Here is a 20,766-nt window from a genome sequence, read left to right on the forward strand (position 1 = left end):
CCTTCCAAAGAAATCCCAGGGCTGATCTCCTTCAGAATGGACTGGTTGGATCTCCTTGCAGTCCAAGGGACTCTCAAGAGTCTTCTCCAACACCACAGTTCAAAAGCATCAATTCTTTGGTGCTCAGCCTTCTTCACAGTCCAACTCTCACATCCATACATGACCACAGGAAAAACCATAGCCTTGACTAGACAGACCTCTGTTGGCAAAGTAATATCTCTGCTTTTGAATATGCTATCTAGGTTGGTCATAACTTTCCTTCCAAGGAGTAAGCGTCTTTTAATTTCATGGCTGCAGTCACCATCTGTAGTGATTTTGGGGCCCAAAAAAATAAAGTCTGACACTGTTGCCACTGTTTCCCCATCTATTTCCCATGAAGTGGTGGGACCCGAAGCCATGATCTTCGTTTTCTGAATGTTGAGCTTTAAGCCAACTTTTTCACTCTGCACTTTAACTTTCATCAAGAGGCTTTTGAGTTCCTCTTCAATTTCTGCCATAAGGGTGGTGGCATCTGCATATCTGAGGTTATTGATATTTCTCCCGGCAATCTTGATTCCAGCTTGTGTTTCTTCCAGTCCAGCGTTTCTCATGATGTACTCTGCATATAAGTTAAATAAGCAGGGTGACAATATACAGCCTCGACAAACTCCTTTTCCTGTTTGGAACCAGTCTGTTGTTCCATGTCCGGTTCTAACCGTTGCTTCCTGACCTGCATACAAATTTCTCAAGAGGCAGATCAGGTGGTCTGGTATTCCCATCTCTTTCAGAATTTTCCACAGTTTATTGTGATCCACACAGTCAAAGGCTTTGACATAGTCAATAAAGCAGAAAGAGATGTTTTTCTGGAACTCTCTTGCTTTTTCCATGATCCAGCGGATGTTGTCAATTTGATCTCTGGTTCCTCTGCCTTTTCTAAAACCAGCTTGAACATCAGGAAGTTCACGGTTCACATATTGCTGAAGCCTGGCTTGGAGAATTTTGAGCATTACTTTACTAGCGTGTGAGATGAGTGCAATTGTGCAGCAGTTTGAGCATTCTTTGTCATTGCCTTTCTTTGGGATTGGAATGAAAACTGACCTTTTCCAGTCCTGTGGCCACTGCTGAGTTTTCCAACTTTGCTGGCATATTGAGTGCAGCACTTTCACAGCATCATCTTTCAGGATTTGAAATAGCTCAACTGGAATTCCATCACCTCCACTAGCTTTGTTCCTGGTGATGCTTTCTAAGGCCCACTTGACTTCACATTCCAGGATGTCTGGCTCTAGGTCAGTGATCACACCACTGTTATCATCTGGGTCATGAAGATCTTTTTTGTACAGTTCTTCTGTGTATTCGTGCCATCTCTTCTTAATATCTTCTGCTTCTGTTAGGTCCATACCATTTCTGTCCTTTATTGAGCCCATTTTTGCATGAAATGTTCCCTTGGTATCTCTAATTTTCTTGAAGAGATCTCTAGTCTTTCCCATTCTGTTGTTTTCCTCTATTTCTTTGCATTGATCGCTGAAGAAGGCTTTCTTATCTCTTCTTGCTATTCTTTGGAACTCTGCATTCAGATGCTTACATCTTTCCTTTTCTCCTTCATCATCACAAATACATTTTATTTTATTTGGTGCCATGCTTTTTTTCAAATGAAAGGGGAAAGACTACACTGCACCAGGGAGTAGCAAACATGATATTATTTTACAGGACAGCATTGTAAAAAAAAAAAAAAACACTACAAGCAATGCTCCAGAGTGGACAGGAAGCAAACTAAACACTGCATATCACCCAAGGTTTCCATGAAACTATAATTAAAAAGTTGAATTGGCTTTAAAAACAGCCAAATAAAAACAGTAAAAACCATTCTAAAACAAACTGTAAAGCCAAGAGGAATGAAAAGATTGACAAACATATTTTAGGAAGATTACTCTGGCAGCAACATAAAGATAAACATCAGGGAAGTAAAACTTGAAAAGAATATTTCAAGATTATAGGTGAGAAAGTGGATTATGATAATAAGACATGAAAAATGATAAGCAGGTAGAAAATACTGAATTTGCTGAGTGACTGGATGCAGTAATTTCAAGGAAGTTTGGCATCTGGGATCTTTCCTGCTGCGGCATTTCAATGATGCTGTCTACTAGGATGGGGAAAACAGATGACAGTGTAGCTTACAGAGAGTCAGGGATGAGGGAAGCGTCAGGAACAAGGCCTTCAGTTTGGGGAGTAATTAATTAATCTGAGGCACGCAAGGGACTCGGAAGAAAGGATTTGGGTAAATACCTTTGGGTTCAAAATAGATAGCCTTATTCAGGAAAAGCATAGCTGTTAAGATAACTATTTGTAAAATATGCTGCTGCTAAGTCACTTCAGTCATGTCTGACTCTGTGAAACCACATATACGGCAGCCCACCAGGCTCCCCCGTTCCTGGGATTCTCCAGGCAAGAACACTGGAGTGGGTTGCCATTTCCTTCTCCAATGCATGAAAGTGAAAAGTGAAAGTGAAGTCGCTCAGTTGTGTCCGACTCTTAGCGACCCCATGGACTGCAGCCCACCCGGCTCCTAATTAATGCAAACCTATGCCTGGAATGTGAAGTCAAGAGGGCCTTAGAAAGCATCACCAGGAACAAAGCTAGTGGAGGTGATGGAATTCCAGTTGAGCTATTTCAAATCCTGAAAGATGATGCTGTGAAAGTGCTGCACTCAATATGCCAGCAAAGTTGGAAAACTCAGCAGTGGCCACAGGACTGGAAAAGGTCAGTTTTCATTCCAATCCCAAAGAAAGGCAATGACAAAGAATGCTCAAACTGCCACACAATTGCACTCATCTCACACGCTAGTAAAGTAATGTTCAAAATTCTCCAAGCCAGGCTTCAGCAATATGTGAACCGTGAACTTCCTGATGTTCAAGCTGGTTTTAGAAAAGGCAGAGGAACCAGAGATCAAATTGACAACATCCGCTGGATCATGGAAAAAGCAAGAGAGTTCCAGAAAAACATCTCTTTCTGCTTTATTGACTATGCCAAAGCCTTTGACTGTGGGATCACAATAAACTGTGGAAAATTCTGAAAGAGATGGGAATACCAGACCACCTGATCTGCCTCTTGAGAAATTTGTATGCAGGTCAGGAAGCAACGGTTAGAACCGGACATGGAACAACAGACTGGTTCCAAACAGGAAAAGGAGTTTGTCGAGGTTGTATATTGTCACCCTGCTTATTTAACTTCTATGCAGAGTACATCATGAGAAGAAACGCTGGACTGGAAGAAACACAAGCTGGAATCAAGATTGCCGGGAGAAATATCAATAACCTCAGATATGCAGATGCCACCACCCTTATGGCAGAAATTGAAGAGGAACTCAAAAGCCTCTTGATGAAAGTTAAAGTGCAGAGTGAAAAAGTTGGCTTAAAGCTCAACATTCAGAAAACGAAGATCATGGCTTCAGGTCCCACCACTTCATGGGAAATAGATGGGGAAACAGTGGCAACAGTGTCAGACTTTATTTTTCTGGGCTCCAAAATCACTACAGATGGTGACTGCAGCCATGAAATTAAAAGACGCTTACTCCTTGGAAGGAAAGTTATGACCAACCTAGATAGCATATTCAAAAGCAGAGACATTACTTTGCCAACAAAGGTCGGGCTAGTCAAGGCTATGGTTTTTCCTGTGGTCATGTATGGATGTGAGAGTTGGACTGTGAAGAAGGCTGAGCACCAAAGAATTGATGCTTTTGAACTGTGGTGTTGGAGAAGACTCTTGAGAGTCCCTTGGACTGCAAGGAGATCCAACCAGTCCATTCTGAAGGAGATCAGCCCTGGGATTTCTTTGGAAGGAATGATGCTAAAGCTGAAACTCCAGTACTCTGGCCACCTCATGCGAAGAGTTGACTCATTAGAAAAGCCTCTGATGCTGGGAGGGATTGGGGGCAGGAGGAGAAGGGGATGACAGAGGATGAGATGGCTGGATGGCATCACTGACTCAATGGACGTGAGTCTCAGTGAACTCTGGGAGTTGGTGATGGACAGGGAGGCCTGGCGTGCTGTGATTCATGGGGTCGCAAAGAGTCGGACACGATTGAGTGACTGATCTGATCTGATCTGATCTGATGCAGATTCTGAGCTTTTGAAAATAAAATACCAGGGGAAGAAAACTATGACATTAAAATTTTCAGTTATATATTTTAACATCTGTTTCAAGAACATAAAAATATACTTTTATAAATATGTGCAAATATTCATTTCTGGGATATTACAATAATAAGCATTTTTTAGTGTAATGAAAAGGTTTAATAGTAAAACACCAATTTAAGATGCTACAAGAAGACTCCTTTTTAAAATTGATCTTAAAAGACAAGTTTTAAGTTGTAGATGAGAAATGCTTATGTAAGTATGAAATTATGAGTCATTTTAAAGTACTACTATGAGGTAAGAAAGAAATATAAAACCTTATTTGAAAATTCACAAGGTTTTCTTCTTATTTCCCTGTAAACAGCACACTAACAACTCTAATTTCCTATCTGTGCCTTCTGGAATAGTAGGTAAAGATTGAAGGAATGATCTAGATATTAAAAATAGTAGTAAAATTATGATTATCCAAGCTGGAGATATAAAGGTTTCAAATACATCTATGATTATCAAGCAGGGCTCAAACTTTATATCAGGAAAGAACAAACAAACTAAAAAAATCAAGTAACCACAATTTCTGGGTTTTGGATACAAAAGAATTTATATGTTGATTTCATATGTATAACAAAGAATTGACAGGCTAGTTTAACACCTATAAATACTGAAGTTAATATAAAGTTTCTTAAGAATAACATGGAGTATACATATAGCTAGAGATATTTTAAAAAGTAAAAAATTATCTTCCAGAGATAATTTTTAAACTCTGTTGGTAGTTTTTCTTTCCTTATGACTTTATAACAAGTAGTCTGTATAAGAAAAAAAAATCATAAATTGTGATTTCATTCATTTACTGTAAGTGCCATTACATGTAGATATTAGGAAAAGACAAATCAGAATCTCTTCAGCAAAAAAAAAGTTCTACATTTTTTCTTTAAGACTATTGCAGCTGAAAAGTTTCTCATTTAATGAAGAGAGAGTAAGAATCTCATTTATATAATTATAGCTTTGGTAAAAAGACTAGATAAAATGCTTATTTATTTCCTCTTTATTTTCAAAAAGATCTAAAACACCCACCAAGATTATACCAAACAGTAAGATAAATTAATTAAGTACATTAAGTATTTATCAAACAGTAAGTTAGAAACCACAAGAAACAGAAAAGCCAAAAATTCTTAAATCGTAATAAATCTGCTAAGGCCTAAAACAGAAGTCACCTTGAATTGTCTATGAACTAAAGTTCTGCTATATTAAATAGAAGACATCACTTCATTACTTTCAAAGTGAGAATTTTTTTTAAAAGACAAATCACTTCAAACTGAAATGAACTTCCAGAGGGAACTATATTCAACATAGATACATACATACATGTGTGTGTGCTAGTCCCTCAGTTGTGTCCAACTCTTTGTGACCCTATGGACTGTAATCCACCAGGCTCCTCTGTCCATGGAATTCTGCAGGCAAGAATACTGGAGTGGGTTGCCATTTCCTTCTTCAGGGATCTTCCCGACCCAGGGATTGAACCCAGGTCTCCTGTATTGCAGGCAGACTCTTTACCAACTGAGCCACCAGGGAAGCCATATATACATATATAAGTATAACCAAGTCACTTTGCTGTACACGTGAAAGTAATACAATATTGTAAATTGATTATACTGTAATTAAAAAAAAACAAGAACCACCACCAACCTCAAAAACAACCACCAAAAAAGGTAAGGAACAAATTTTCTTTCAGTTCTTCATAAAAATCAGCTATATGTCATTCAAAAGAGTATGAGCATTGTTTTTTCACAACCTCACTGTCTCCTCTTAAGTTGAATTTGAAATAATTCTTCTCATATTTATAATATAGAGTTCCTCCTCTGACATAGCCCCACTATTTCCATTCTGTTTGTATAATAATCTGTCTCATCCTGACCCTCATTCCATTTCATATTCATCTTGTCCTTCTTAAATGAATTCTTCCCTTTCATCCCCCTCCCCATGTTCATATTCATCTAGCTGTTCTTCCTTTGTAATTTTTTTCTTTCATAATGGCATACTTAGTATGCCAACATTTATAAATCTGAGTCATGCACATATATTGCTCTTATTATCACGCCATTTTGTATCGTGACTTTGAAGGCTTCCATTTCTGTGGTAGGATCCTTTTTGTCATGTAAGGGGACATGACATGTGAATGGCATGTAAAAAAGTACAGGGAAAAAAGAGTTACAAACAAAACAACTTGCCTTTGTAAGACAAAGCCTGTGAGAGACTTGAGAGGTTGTGGAAGAGGCTCAGGCAATGGGAAGGCAGGATGAGAGAAGCCCTGGACTCCAGGTGATGGTTCGGGAATGGTTTCAACCACATCTTCAATTTCCCTATCAGAATTATTGTCCTCAGAGAAGGTTGTACTCTCTGGTCTCACAATGCCACATTTTGCTTGTACTACAGTGAAAAAAAGGGAAAGTACATGAGAACATCTATAATTTCAAATCAGTGAATAATTGAACTGAATTTCAAATCAGTGAATAATTGTCACCAGGAGGACAGTCTTAGATAACTTACTGTTTCTTTTGGATTGCTGAGAAGCATTCATTAGCTTTATTAAGTTTGGTTTCAGGACATTCTGGAGAAGAAAATAAGAATTTTAATACACAATGGAGTATTATTCAGCCATTAAAAAGAATACATTTGAATCAGTTCTAATGAGGTGGATGAAACTGGAGCCTATTATACAGAGTGAAGTAAGCCAGAAAGAAAAACACCAATACAGTATACTAACGCATATATATGGAATTTAGAAAGATGGTAACGATAACCCTGTGTACGAGACAGCAAAAGAGACACTGATGTATAGAACAGTCTTATGGACTCTGTGAGAGAGGGAGAGGGTGGGAAGATTTGGGAGAATGGCATTGAAACATGTAAAATATCATGTATGAAACGAGTTGCCAGTCCAGGTTCGATGCACGATACTGGATGCTTGGGGCTGGTGCACTGGGATGACCCAGAGGGATGGAATGGGGAGGGAGGAGGGAGGAGGGTGCAGGATGGGGAACACATGTATACCTGTGGAGGATTCATTTTGATATTTGGCAAAACTAATACAGTTATGTAAAGTTTAAAAATAAAATAAAATTTAAAAAAAAAAGAAAAAAAAAGAATAATAAGGGTCAAATTTAATAAAATAAGTAAAACATCCCCCATTCCTCTATGATCTTACACAAAAAGCACAGGCTCTGGAGTCATTTGGATGTGGATTCAAATCGCAGTTCTGCCACTGATTAACCTTCTCATGGGGTAAGGATTATGACAGATGACATAGGAAGCCCTGGATGTTTCTCTCTTTACCCCTAATATACTGCTATACAAATACTATGACACCCACTAGATTACTTTCTCTACCAAAATGTTCTAGAATAAAAATTTATCCCCAATACTTTAGAGTACTATATCTGAAAAACTAAGCTATTTAAATTAGTTGCTGTATTTTGAAATTTACTTGCATGATTTCTATATGCATGAATTATCACTTGGGAAGGGAAATATGAAAGTTTAATTTTTAGCAGAACCTTATTTAGATGGGTTAGAACTGTGAACAGGAAAAGTTATTTCTATTTTGTTTGTCAAAGAGCTAAAGACAAATGATTATTTTTAATTCAGCTCATTCTAAGGAAGAGGGAAAAAAATGAGTAAACCTGTAGGGCAGTGATCATGAATGAAAGCCACAAACACTCTAAACAGAAAGCCATAAGCAAACATGTTAACAACAGAGGCAGAGAGAGATGGACTCAAAGAACAGACACTGAAGAAATGTATTCTGCAAGGAAAAATTAGGTTAACAGGAAATATTAAAAATGACAAAAGGTAGGGGAGGAAAAAGAAACGAAAAAGTGAGATATGCCTAGTGAAGTACAAACTTAAGGGAAAAAAAAGAAAAGCGTAAGTATAATGAGGTATGTGGAAAAACATATATATTTAGAATTTATATAAAATATATATAAATATATAAATATTATATTATATATAAATATATAAAATAAATTCTAAATATATATGTTTTTCCACATACCTCATTAGTAATATACCAGTATTGTTAAGGATACACTATGAAGAAAGCCTGTGCTTTATATATTTTTATTAATACATAAATTATATATCTACACTGTTCAAGTTTTATGAAAATATCAACATAAATTGTATATAAAACATATATTTAAAACAGAGGCTTTTGTTCATTGTGTATCCCTAATAATAGTGATACATATTACTTTAAAACTGTTTATAAATAATACTGTAATAAAGAGTTTAATTTTGCCACTATAAAAAAGTCATTCAATTAGCCACACATGGTCATCTATCACTACCTGAATGCTGTCAAGTATTACTAGAGAGAGAGGAATTGATAAAGAAATATTCCTAACATTTCACTGGGAACAAGGACTGGTAGTCAGAATTCTAAGGAGAATATATGGTTTGAAAAAAAAAAATTAATGGAATACAAGATGGAGCTAAAAAGAAGGTCAAGAAATATTAATCTAAAATTCTCAGCTCCCAGTTGGACAACAGTGAAAAATATACAATAACATTTTTATCACGTATTTCTTATTTATTTTCTTGTGCAGGACCTCCTTCCTCAACATAACTCAACTGAACTTCTACATCCTAAATATTAAGAAAATCTAAATTTAAGTCATATTTTTAGAATTCAAACAGATTTAACTGCTATATTATATATATTAGTTGTAACATTATGTAGGATTGTCTCTTCATTTATTCACATTCAAAAACTATTAAAATGGTTCTTACATTTGAGATATATGTTACAGGCTGTAGGAGAGGCACAATTGTTTCCTGAACTCCACTAGTTTATACTGATACAGGGGCTATAACGTGAATATTTAAATAGCAAAATACAAAATGTCTGAAATCTGAAATTTTAGAATATGACACAAGAACTTTCAGTAGACTTTTTTTTTTACTACAATACAAAAAATATCTGAAGTTGTAAGTTTTATCTTATGGTTATTAAAAGCCTGTGCTTCTATAAACTGGTTATTATTTTAGGCAAACATGTGTTCTTCAATGAGATGAACAGTTGGGAATATCTTCTTAATGGAATGCTTTAGAAAACACAGTGGAATCCCTTTATAATATGGATTTTGAGAAACAGATTTTTAATTTTTATATTTCCATAATTACAACTATTACTTTAGTTTTAATGCAGAGCCAAAGACAGAAACAGAGAAAGAAAGAAAAAAAAAAAAAAAGCACCCTCCTAACACTTCTAAGAAACCAAAATAGTGTCTAAGGGTAGAAAAAAATCTAGATGATATAAACTATATAGTTTTGGAACTGAAAAGCTCCAGGAAGATTTCATGATTATTACAGTAAGTAGTTGTATCCACTATGAGTATTATAAAAGTCAAGTCAGTATGGTTTAAAATTCACAATAAGATTCTTTTTCCTTGACCAAATTTTGTATTTCATCCATTGTAAGAAAGCTTTTCCCAATACGATTTTCCTCTCACTATGTATTTTCCAACCCATTTTTTTTTTCTTCACTCCACCTTCAGTATTTGAGACTTCCCTGGTGGCTCAGACAACAAAGCATCTGCCTACAATGTGGGAGACCTGGGTTCAATCCCTGGGTCGGGAAGATCTCCTGAAGAAGGAAATGGCAACCCACTCCAGTACTCTCGCCTGGAAAACCCCATGGACGGAGGAGCCTAGTAGGCTACAGTCCATGCGGTCGCAAAGAGTCGGACACGACTGAGAGACTTCTCTTTCACTTTTCACTATATACTAAAGTAAAAAGAAAAAAAAGTCAACTACTCATATTTTTATAAAACAGTTTGTTCTCACCAACATTCCATTACAAACATAAAACAGTGAGAGGGACACCACTGCTGAATATTAAGAGTAAATGCTATATGAAACTAAATTCAGAGCAGGAAAACTGTTTACAGAAGAGAGTACTTTACCTTGGTTTCAAATCTAAGCCTTCATCATCTGATGTAGGCCATGAATCAACACCAGGTTTGTTGGAAAACCTTTAGAGCAAAAGCATATACAACAAAAATGAGTGAGTTCATTTCTTTAAACAAAAAAACGAGTCAAAGTTTGGCTATCTGCGTATTAAATGAAGTTTCTTGACATAATTAAAACTTGGTCTCTGTTTTAAAAAAGCTTTAAAAAAAAAAAAGATTTTTTGATGTGGACCACTTTGAAAGTCTTTCTTGAATTTGTTCCAATGTTGCTTCTATTTTATGTTTTGGCTTTCTGACCCTGAGGCATGTGGGATCTTAGCTTCCGGAACAGGGATCGAACCCACACTGCCTACACTGGAAGGAGAAGTCTTATTAACTATCTTAACCACTGCAATCCCAGGGAAGTCTCTAAAAGATTTTTAATTACCTATTTCTGTTTCCATCTCTCCCAAGTATTGAAATATCTAGTTAAGACTCATTCTTAGTTTCCACGACATACAGTGACAGCCAATAATACACTGGCAGAGCCTGAGAATAATTTGTTTTCACCAAAAGTCCTAATAACTGAACTGAAAATCGAATTGGTGGATTGAAATAACTCGTTTGCCCAAACTCGAATAAACCTGATGACTTTTGGATGCTTGCGGCTGGTGCACTGGGACGACACAGAGGGATGGTACGGGGAGGGAGGAGGGTGGAGGGTTCAGGATGGGGAACACATGTATACCTGTGGCGGATTCATGTTGATATATGGCAAAACCAATACAATATTGTACAGTTAAAAAATAAAAAAAAAAATAAAATGTTATGGTTGAAACTGGAAAAAAAAAAAAGTGGAAAGCTATGCTGTTCCTTCTCCATTCTCTGTCCCTAGTTCAGAGACTAAATAAATGGCATCCATCAAAAATGGCAGTCATGGTCCTTCAGCAGCGAAACCACTTACTGAGATGCACCCCCCCACACCCCCCCTTTACTCTGGAACAGTACAGGAGTTCTTGGCAATGTCTGAAACTTAAAATGTACAGAAATCAAAGAACTAATTTATATGTTTAACTTATATACTACACAGTACTTCTCAGTCTCTGCTGAGGGACGTGAGAGTGGACATGGGAGCCAAGCAGGCCAGCCGTCAAATCACAGGTCAACTCATTTTAACCATGGAATCATGGGTCAATTCATCAACCTCCTGAACCACAGTTGGCTAATTAAGTAAAAGTAGGACACAGCTACTTTACAAAGCTGCTGTGATGACTCTATGAGGTCACAAATGTTAAGTAAGTATTGCAGTGTCTAACCCAGAGTAGAACGCTCAACAAACATTAGTTTCTCTTCTCCATGTTCCCTTACTTAAACATATAATTTTAAAACATCCATAAAATCCTACTGCTTAAAGAGTCTTCTTCAGAACTCTCATTCTCCACTAAAGAAAAAAGTAAGACACATTTTAAATCAACAAAAGAAAAATACAGACTATTAAAACCTCAAGACTGATGCTCTGTTTAAAAGTATTCCTTTGGGACCACACCTGGCGACCACACTAGAGGGAATAGTGGTTGTACTATACTCGCAGGCTATTAATGCCTAAGAATTACTCCTCTCCTTTATAGTCATCTAATGCAAAACAAAAAAAAGAAGAAAGAACTGCTGTTTAAAATGTCTATAATCCTAACCAAACTCTAGGAGACTGATAGAAAACGGCATTATACCATTAATAGAATCAGTATGATAAACTGACAATAGCACACTTAAACAGCACAGGATTTCTGGACTTCCACTGCCTGGAGCAGTGAACAGAGAACACAAGTGTCTTGCTGGGACATAACACAACTTCTCTGGCTCTTCAGTTCAGGATGAAAACACCCTTTCACAGGGAAGCTTGGTCTAGAGGCGCTGAACTTCAGAGCGTGGTAAAACATAGGAAACAAAGTCTTCCTGGCCCTATTTCCAGATGCAAGAGAAGTGTGAAAGATGTAGTGATTCCAGATTTAGAAAGAATAATCTCTTGAAAGGGAGGTGGGGGAGGGTAAATGGGGGTCAGTGGTGAGGATGGGGACTAGACTTGTACTGGTGAGCAGGCAGTAGGGTACACATGAGCTCAACTTTTTAAAAAAGTTTTAAATATATATATACACACACACACACACACACACACACACACACTAACTTTTTTAAAAGTTTTTTTTAACTTTTAAATATATATATATTTAACTTTTATATATAAACTTATATATATATTTATATATATACTTATATATACTTTTATATATATATAAACCTTTATGCTCAAGCTGGTTTTAGAAAAGGCAGAGGAACCAGATATCAAATTGCCAACATCCGCTGGATCACAGAAAAAGCAAGAGAGTTCCAGAAAAACATCTATTTCTGCTTTATTGACTATGCCAAAGCCTTTGACTGTGTGGATCACAATAAACTGTGGAAAATTCTGAAAAAGGTGGGAATACCAGACCACCTGACCTGCCTCTTGAGAAATCTGTATGCAGGTCAGGAAGCAACAGTTAGAACTGGACATGGAACAACAGACTGGTTCAAAATAGGAAAAGGAGTACGTCAAGGCTGTATATTGTCACCCTGTTTATTTAACTTATATGCAGAGTACATCATGAGAAATGCTGGACTGGAAGAAACACAAGCTGGAATCAAGATTGCTGGGAGAAATATCAATAACCTCAGATATGCAGATGACACCACCCTTATGGCAGAAAGTGAAGAGGAACTCAAAAGCCTCTTGATGAAAGTTAAAGTGCAGAATGAAAAAGTTGGCTTAAAGCTCAACATTCAGAAAACAAAGATCATGGCATCCGGTCCCACCACTTCATGGGAGATAGATGGGGAAACAGTGGCAACAGTGTCAGACTTTATTTTTCTGGGCTCCAAAATCACTACAGATGGTGACTGCAGCCATGAAATTAAAAGACGCTTACTCCTTGGAAGGAAAGTTATGACCAACCTAGATAGCATATTCAAAAGCAGAGACATTACTTTGCCAACAAAGGTCGGGCTAGTCAAGGCTATGGTTTTTCCTGTGGTCATGTATGGATGTGAGAGTTGGACTGTGAAGAAGGCTGAGCAACAAATAATTGATGCTTTTGAACTGTGGTGTTGGAGAAGACTCTTGAGAGTCCCTTGGACTGCAAGGAGATCCAACCAGTCCATTCTGAAGGAGATCAGCCCTGGGATTTCTTTGGAAGGAATGATGCTAAAGCTGAAACTCCAGTACTCTGGCCACCTCATGCGAAGAGTTGACTCATTGGAAAAGACTCTGATGCTGGGAGGGATTGGGGGCAGGAGGAGAAGGGGATGACAGAGGATGAGATGGCTGGATGGCATCACTGACTCGATGGACGTGAGTCTCAGTGAACTCTGGGAGCTGGTGATGGACAGGGAGGCCTGGCGTGCTGCGATTTATGGGGTCGCAAAGAGTCGGACAGGACTGAGCGACTGATCTGATCTGATCTATTTTTAAACTTTTTAAAAAGTTTTAAATTATATATATATATATATATACACACACACTAATATATTTTAAAAGTATAATCTCCTGAGACTATGTCCTTCCATTGTTCAAGAGTATCTGGACCACAAAGAGCACTATGATCCAAACAGTGCTGTGTACTAGTAAGGGATGTCATTATATCACTCCTCCCCATTATATGACAAATGTTGATAGAAATCATGCTTTTTCAGGTTGAAAGGCATACATCATCAGATCCAAAGCTAATCAACAAAGGGAGGGATGGAAGGAGGGAGGGAGTGATGGACTCTGGTGCTGTTGGACAACATTTCACGTGTCGTCATGATCTGATGCTGGAGGGATGACTCACATGCAGTGACTCCATGGGGCGAGGAGTCCTGCAAGCTTGAGCCTGGAGGGCAGGGGCAGTGACTTTTAAATGTTTGTACTCTGTGACATCAGAACAATGCTTAGTACACATAAAAGACATACAATGATTTCTTCAGTGAACAAATGAACAAATAAGAATGTTTTCTTTGAAAATTTTGTTTATAAAAATACAGAAATTAACCAGGGACAACTCTATTCTATTCTGAGCATATTGAAGACCAAGACTCTATGTCTTCTTTGCGTCTCCTCTAACGTGTAAAACCAACCTACAGGAGTTCTTTGATGGATGTTGTTGTTAAATCACTGAGTCAAGTCCTACTCTTTGTGACCCCATAGACTATAGCCCACAAGGCTCTTTTGTCCATAGGATTTTCCATGCAAGAATACTGGAGTGGGTTGCCCTTTCCTTCTCCAGGGAACCTTCCCGACCCAGGGATCAACCCTGCATCTCCAGCATTGGCAGGCGGATTCTTTATTACTGAGACACCTGGGAAGCCCTCTTTGATTATATAGAGGTCTACTAAGTTAAAGGTTCCTCAGACAGCTTGTGCAACGTGCTAGATGCCACATCGAGGGGCCATGATGGTGTTTTTGTTAATGTGACGTGTTTTTGTGCTTTTATTAAGAGTCTGCAGAGTCCCAATTTGATCTATGTGAATATTTTATACAATAATCTTTTAACTAATGGCAAGAGAACATCTTGTTCTAAAAAAACTATACTGTCATGACAATTATCCAACACACAGAAGAAAACATCTGGTTCTAATGAAGTCAATCTATCTCAATCTTGTTGGATCTGTAAGGAATGAAGTTGGTAATAGAGACCTTGTTGGTACAACAATATGCAAAATAACTGGTTCTCAACCAGGCATTGCTTCTCTGTCTCCTGTACTATTGGTAGGTACTTTTCAAAAATAATCTCTTCCTGGTATGCTGCACACTGGCTCAGCTTTGCAGTTCCTATTGTTTATCATTTGGTATCCTACCAGGAAGGTATTGGGAGGTTCCCAGTTGTAACGATGGTAACTTTTTTAGTGAAATTACTCACTACACAGGAACTACTTACTAACTGAAAACCATTTGTAAAAATTAAAGTTCCCCTTTTATAAGATGTCTAATTTGCCATAATATGATTATACAGAAAATATACATCATATTAACTTAAAAAGTTTTTTCTATCTACAAGATCTAATACAGGATTTTAGGGGCCATGATTAAATACATGGATTTGTTTTAAGGTAATACAGTCTCTGATTTTAAGTTACCCTACAATTAATTTCTTAAACAATTCAGAATACTAGACTATTAAGAAATTAATTTAAAAAATAAAATACACATGCAAATTAATATGCTTTTTCATTGTTCTTTCATCACTAAAAGTTGCTCATTCCTATTTTATCTGTGGTAGAATCACCAATAGTAATTCATTGTCAGATGACTTACCTGGGTTGCTGTCTTCAGGAGGAGTTTTAGGTCTCTCTTCTTTATATTCAGAAATCAGTTGGTGAATGCTATGTATTAAAACTGTGATAATATTTTAACACCAATATGAAAAACAACTACCAAAGTCTTAGACTATTTCAGAAAATATCACAGATAATATCAAAACTTCAATTGTTCCATCCATTATAAGTTTCTAAGTTCTACAAACTTTTATTTAGCATGTAATTAAAGGAGAACGAAAAGGAAAATGAAGAACTCATGAACTAAAGGCAGTATAGCTCAGTAAAATAACTAGAGTTAACTTGGCATATAAAAACTCTCTTGAACTCAGAAAACCAACTGCTTGTCATTCTGGAGAAGTTACTTCTCAATTCAAAGTCTTCCTCTACACAACTGGGATCTTACTGCCTTATTTCACAAGGGGATTAAGAGGATTTAATGAGATAATATACCCCCAAGATGCTTGGAAAAACAAAGAATGGAATAGTTTGGTCTAGAACTTTATTACTGGAACTACTTTAGAATTCCAAATAAAATCTAATGTGTGTTTTTTCATACCTTTAACATTCAAGTGTTGCAGGAAACTGTTAATTATGGTGATTAGCTGTTATTTGTGGTTTGTAAGTTAGGGAATCTCAGCTATTATATAATCTGAACCTAAATTTATTTATAAAATACAAAAACTCACTACATTAGATAACATAATTGTCTCCAATTATTGCAGCTAATTACACCAAGAGCAGAAAACTAATCACAATCAAAACCTGGCCTGGACCACTACTCTCCTTCTCTACCTACTCAAACTCTGAACCAGCAGATCTTTCTGAGATCAGTGTCTAATCTCCACGCTCATCTTCGTTTCACCTGGAAGACATACTTCTTAGTCCCTACTCTTAGAATGGACACTGGCAAGTCCTGCACAGGGCTTACCTCACTTAATTCCAACTAACTTACTTGAGACTTAGGGATTTCTGGTGAATAAGTTCCTTATGAGGCAGACTCTGAAAACAAGAGCTTCCCTTGTGGCTCCCAATGCAATGCAGAAGACCTGGGTTCAATCCCTGGGTTGGGAAGATTCCCTGGAGAAGGGAAAGGCTGCCCACTCCAGTATTCTGGCCTGGAGAATTCCATGGACTGTATAGTCCATGGCGTCACAAAGGGTCGGACACGACTAAGCGACATTCACTTTCACTGCACTGAAAACATTTAAGGCTGAAGCACATATAAATCCTCTGAAAGACTTTCATTATTATAGGAAACAGATCTCATGAGGGGCCAATCGTCAATATGGACTCTCAGGCAAGCTGGCACCCACTACTCTGGGAAGGATGACAGGGAACCTATGACCTAAGAAAATGTGCCCCTCCTGCCCCAGGACAGAAAGCCACCTTGAGGTTCAGGTCTAGAAACAAAGGAGAAAGGGAAGTCTGCTCAACCCCTGCAGGAGCACTTGAACCTCCCTGACAGACTAAAATGGTCCGCACTGGTATCTGCTAGCAGAAAAGATAAATAACAGCCTCAATGGACACCTCATTGTGAAGATCAAGGTTTAGATCTAGGCTTACACGTGGGCTCCACATAAGGTTTCTGAGTGTGGGGGGAGGCTAGGAGGCCCAGCTGCCAGAACTGGATGCTGGTGCTTTGCAACAGTGGCTGAGCTACAAACATACGTATGAGAACTAAGAAGTTGTCACTAATAACATCAGCATTCTTCTAAGAAAGTAATTTAAAGCAAAGAGTCATCCAAAAGACAAAATCAAGTCTTTTATGTTCAGTATGCAATTTTAAGGAAAAATATATACAAAGTAGAGATTAAAGAATTATTACAAAAGAATTAAGAAATTCAATATTGTGTCATAAACTAAAAAAGCAGAATCCATATTTTATAAAGCTAATAAAAGCTAATATGAAATCCCTCAGCAACTACAAAATCAATGAAAAAAAAGGGAACCGGATGCATGTGACATCAGTCAATATTATAAAGGAATATGAATCCTGCTATCTATTCCTGCTATATATTGTTCATGATTCCCAATCAGAATAATTGATTTTCTACCTGCCTGATGATGTGTTGATTACAAATTAGTCCTTTTATTAATTTAATCTTGATGTTACCCCCTTAGAACAGCACAAAGGTTTTTAAAAAGAAAAAGGACTGTACCTTTTCATCTTATCAACTGCATGTATATTTGCTTCTTTCTTTGTGAAAAACTCCACCATTTGCTGTTTCCTTTCACTTATAGCAAGCGACAACGGTGTGAGGTCATCCTGTAAAACAGGGAAAACCATTTCTAACGTACACAGTTAACCTATTTCAAAGCTGAACTTTGAAATCATGCAATAGATTCTCTGAACTTAAACACAGAATTCAGAGAGCAAATAAAAGGAGCCCCCTCTTCCTTATGCCCCTGCATGCCTTCTTTCTCTCAAAGATGCTCCTCCTCTGGGCCTTCCCTGGTGGTCCAGTGGCTAAGACTCCTAATGCAGAGGGTCCAGGTTCCATCCTTGGTCAGGGAACTAGATCCCACATGCCTCAACTAAAGATCCCATGTGCCACAATTAAGACCCAGTGCAGTCAAATATGTCTTTTTTAAAAATGATAAATAAAATGTTCCTCCTCTACCTCTTTAAAAGACAAATCACAGAGTCATTCTCTAAAACTCACTTCTAACATTTACTGGCTCCAAGGATATTTGCTCCTATCATACTATTTATCAGGGATATCATAGTATTCACTTGCTCTATTACTACACTCAACACTCCTCCAGAGAGAATCAATTAACTACTCAATCAACAGCATATTTTAGGAACAATGCTGAGGCAGAAATATATATTATTATCTGTAGCATGTATAACCAATCCAAGGATGATGATGAGTAACCTCACAAGGTTTACAGACATTCCAATGGGAATATTATTCTCTATATGAACATGCAAAGGAAAAGAGTTTGTTTTTTGTTTTTTTTTTCCAAAAACACCAACTAATAATTTCTACTTTGAAAAATTCAATCTCATTCTTAAGAAATCCTTTTAAAATATGAAATCAATTACAGATTAATTAGAGTGTCTCTAAAATATTGAAATAATTATCAAAATAAACTATAAAACAAGAATTGGAAACTCAAATGCGTATGGAAGGAAAGTTGGTGACCTGAATAAGTGAAAAGGCCAGGTAAGGCCAGCAAACCCAAGAACACATGCTCCATACAGAAGGGGCGGCCTCTGCATGCTGACCAAACAGTAGAATGGGCTCAAGAGGGACCAGATTTGGTTCTTTGAGAAGCCTGAAATGCAGACCTCTGCATGAGTCTCCTAAATTTTAAATGTTGACTCAATTTGCAGAGGTAAATAAACATATCCAAGGGCCATGCTTGGTCGATGGCCCACTTGTGGTTTGACGTTTGCTGTTCCCAAACAGGTGGGAATAAAGCAAGTATTTGTATGTGAAACCGTCCCTTCTTCATATCATGTGTTTCACAAAAAGTAGGCCCAACACATAATAAAAATTGCTATTAAGGCTCATAATTTAATTAAACATAATTTTTTAAAAAATCATAATTCCACTTCAAGAATGTTTCCACTACCTGTTGAAACTACAATCTATCTCTAGAATTCCTCTAGATTGTTAATCAAATGGATATTCAGTACCTAAGACTGCTGAAACTAAATCATCAAAACAATTCCCATCTATACTATTACTAACTTCATGGGTTTTGATGTTTAAAGCTTTCATTTTGCTTATGCCAGGGCTCAGCAAATCTAACAGGCACACTGCAAGAGTCTGTCCTGCAGCTGACACGAAAAGAAGGCTCATGAATTACTATTACTGCAGTCAGGAAAACCCTGTTGGTAACAAACATCTGTTGACCTAATGACCTGGATGAAAACAGAAGGTGCAAAATCCTAAAAAGGTCAGACGTGCAAAATCCTAAAAAGGTCAGACTCTACAGATGAACTGACCTCACCATGAGCAAATCTCTGAAGACTGAGTACAACTGAATAATTAGTGGTTGAAAGGAAAAGGAGTTATTCAAGCCAGTAGATATTGCCAATAATATTCCTTTTAACTTCTTAATCACACAGGCAGAGAAAAAGTCAGGTTAATACTGTTGCAAAGGAAGGGAGCTGATGGAAGTAGCTAGCATTGATCAAACTCCAACTCTTCTAGAGATTACTTATTTTTGAGATAGGTGCATTTAGAAATTACACTTATTCAGTCCATAGTTCTTCACCACAGATCATATCAGAATTTCAAGGAAACAGCTCTAAATACACACATCCAGGCCTTCCTTGATTTATTCCATCAAAATCTTCAGGGAACTGCCTAGGCTTGTAAAAAAAGTTTTCCCAGGTGATTGTGGTTTTCACCAGCACAATCTAACCAAGAATTAGCACAGCAACCACTCCAGTCTCATCCCTTACCCACATGGCCAGTTCCTTCTCTTACTTGAAGATTTGAATAAAAAAGAAAAGTGTAAGAGGTGGAAGTCATCAAAACAGCATGAAATTTTCCTGGGTAAACACTGGTAGAACAGGGACTGCCGCTGCTGCTGCTGCTAAGTCGCTTCAGTCGTGTCCGACTCTGTGCAACCCCATAGATGGCAGCCCACCAGGCTCCTCCATGCCTGGGATTCTCCAGGCAAGAGTACTGGAGTAGGGTGCCATTGCCTTCTCCAGAACAGGGACTAGTAAACTCAAAAGGCAACCTGATCTCATTATTTATAAACCACTTACTTTCCATCAAGACATTCTAGACTGGAGAGCAGAATCTAGACTCTTATCTAAGTGGGTGTTTCTGCCAGAATAGGATAAGATTGCAGTTAATTATTTGTTCTTCTCTCTTATTTCCCACTTAATCACCACCTGTTCACTGCCAGTCTGATTTCCTCAAATTCTTCCTAAAACTGATATATAGGTTACTATACCATCCACTCACCCTCTTTCTCAAAATAACAAGTATTATCCCTGAAAACTGAAAAGCACCTTACCAAATTATATAAACTGAAGGGGAAAAAAAAAGACAAAAACAAAAATCTCAGGATTTCTGTGGTGGTCCGGTGGCTGGGTCTCCAGGCTGCCAGTGTAGGGGCCTGGGTTTAATCCCTGGTCAGGAAACCAGATCCTGCGTGGTGAAACTAAGACTCAGCACAGCCAAATAAATAAATATTTTTTAAAAAAAACAACTCTTTTTGGCATCTCCCAATGGCCGAAATTCCAACTTGACCTACATTTTTCACCTGCTCTCTCCTTTTCCCTTTTCCTTTACTTTCTTAAGCTTTGGGAAATAAGAGAGGAATCATTTTTATATAAATCATTTTTTTATAAAATAGGAATTTGTTAACAACAGCGAGATGTCTATTATGTTGTAAAATGTTTATGCTAT

General features: G+C 37.4%; 1 protein-coding gene across 1 annotated transcript in view; it reads right to left on the reverse strand.

Annotated features, from left to right (window-relative positions):
• Positions 1–20,766, reverse strand: part of LOC129635035 (ankyrin repeat domain-containing protein 26-like) — a 67,927-nt gene that overhangs the window by 42,635 nt on the left and 4,526 nt on the right. Inside the window, 7 exon segments of the mRNA XM_055557625.1 lie at positions 6,331–6,533; positions 6,654–6,714; positions 10,073–10,092; positions 10,095–10,143; positions 11,464–11,498; positions 15,384–15,451; positions 17,545–17,651. Of these exon segments, the coding sequence (XP_055413600.1) occupies positions 6,331–6,533; positions 6,654–6,714; positions 10,073–10,092; positions 10,095–10,143; positions 11,464–11,498; positions 15,384–15,451; positions 17,545–17,651 (543 nt within the window).

This window comes from Bubalus kerabau, chromosome 20, assembly GCF_029407905.1.
Source record: "Bubalus kerabau isolate K-KA32 ecotype Philippines breed swamp buffalo chromosome 20, PCC_UOA_SB_1v2, whole genome shotgun sequence".
Lineage (NCBI taxonomy): Eukaryota > Metazoa > Chordata > Mammalia > Artiodactyla > Bovidae > Bubalus > Bubalus kerabau.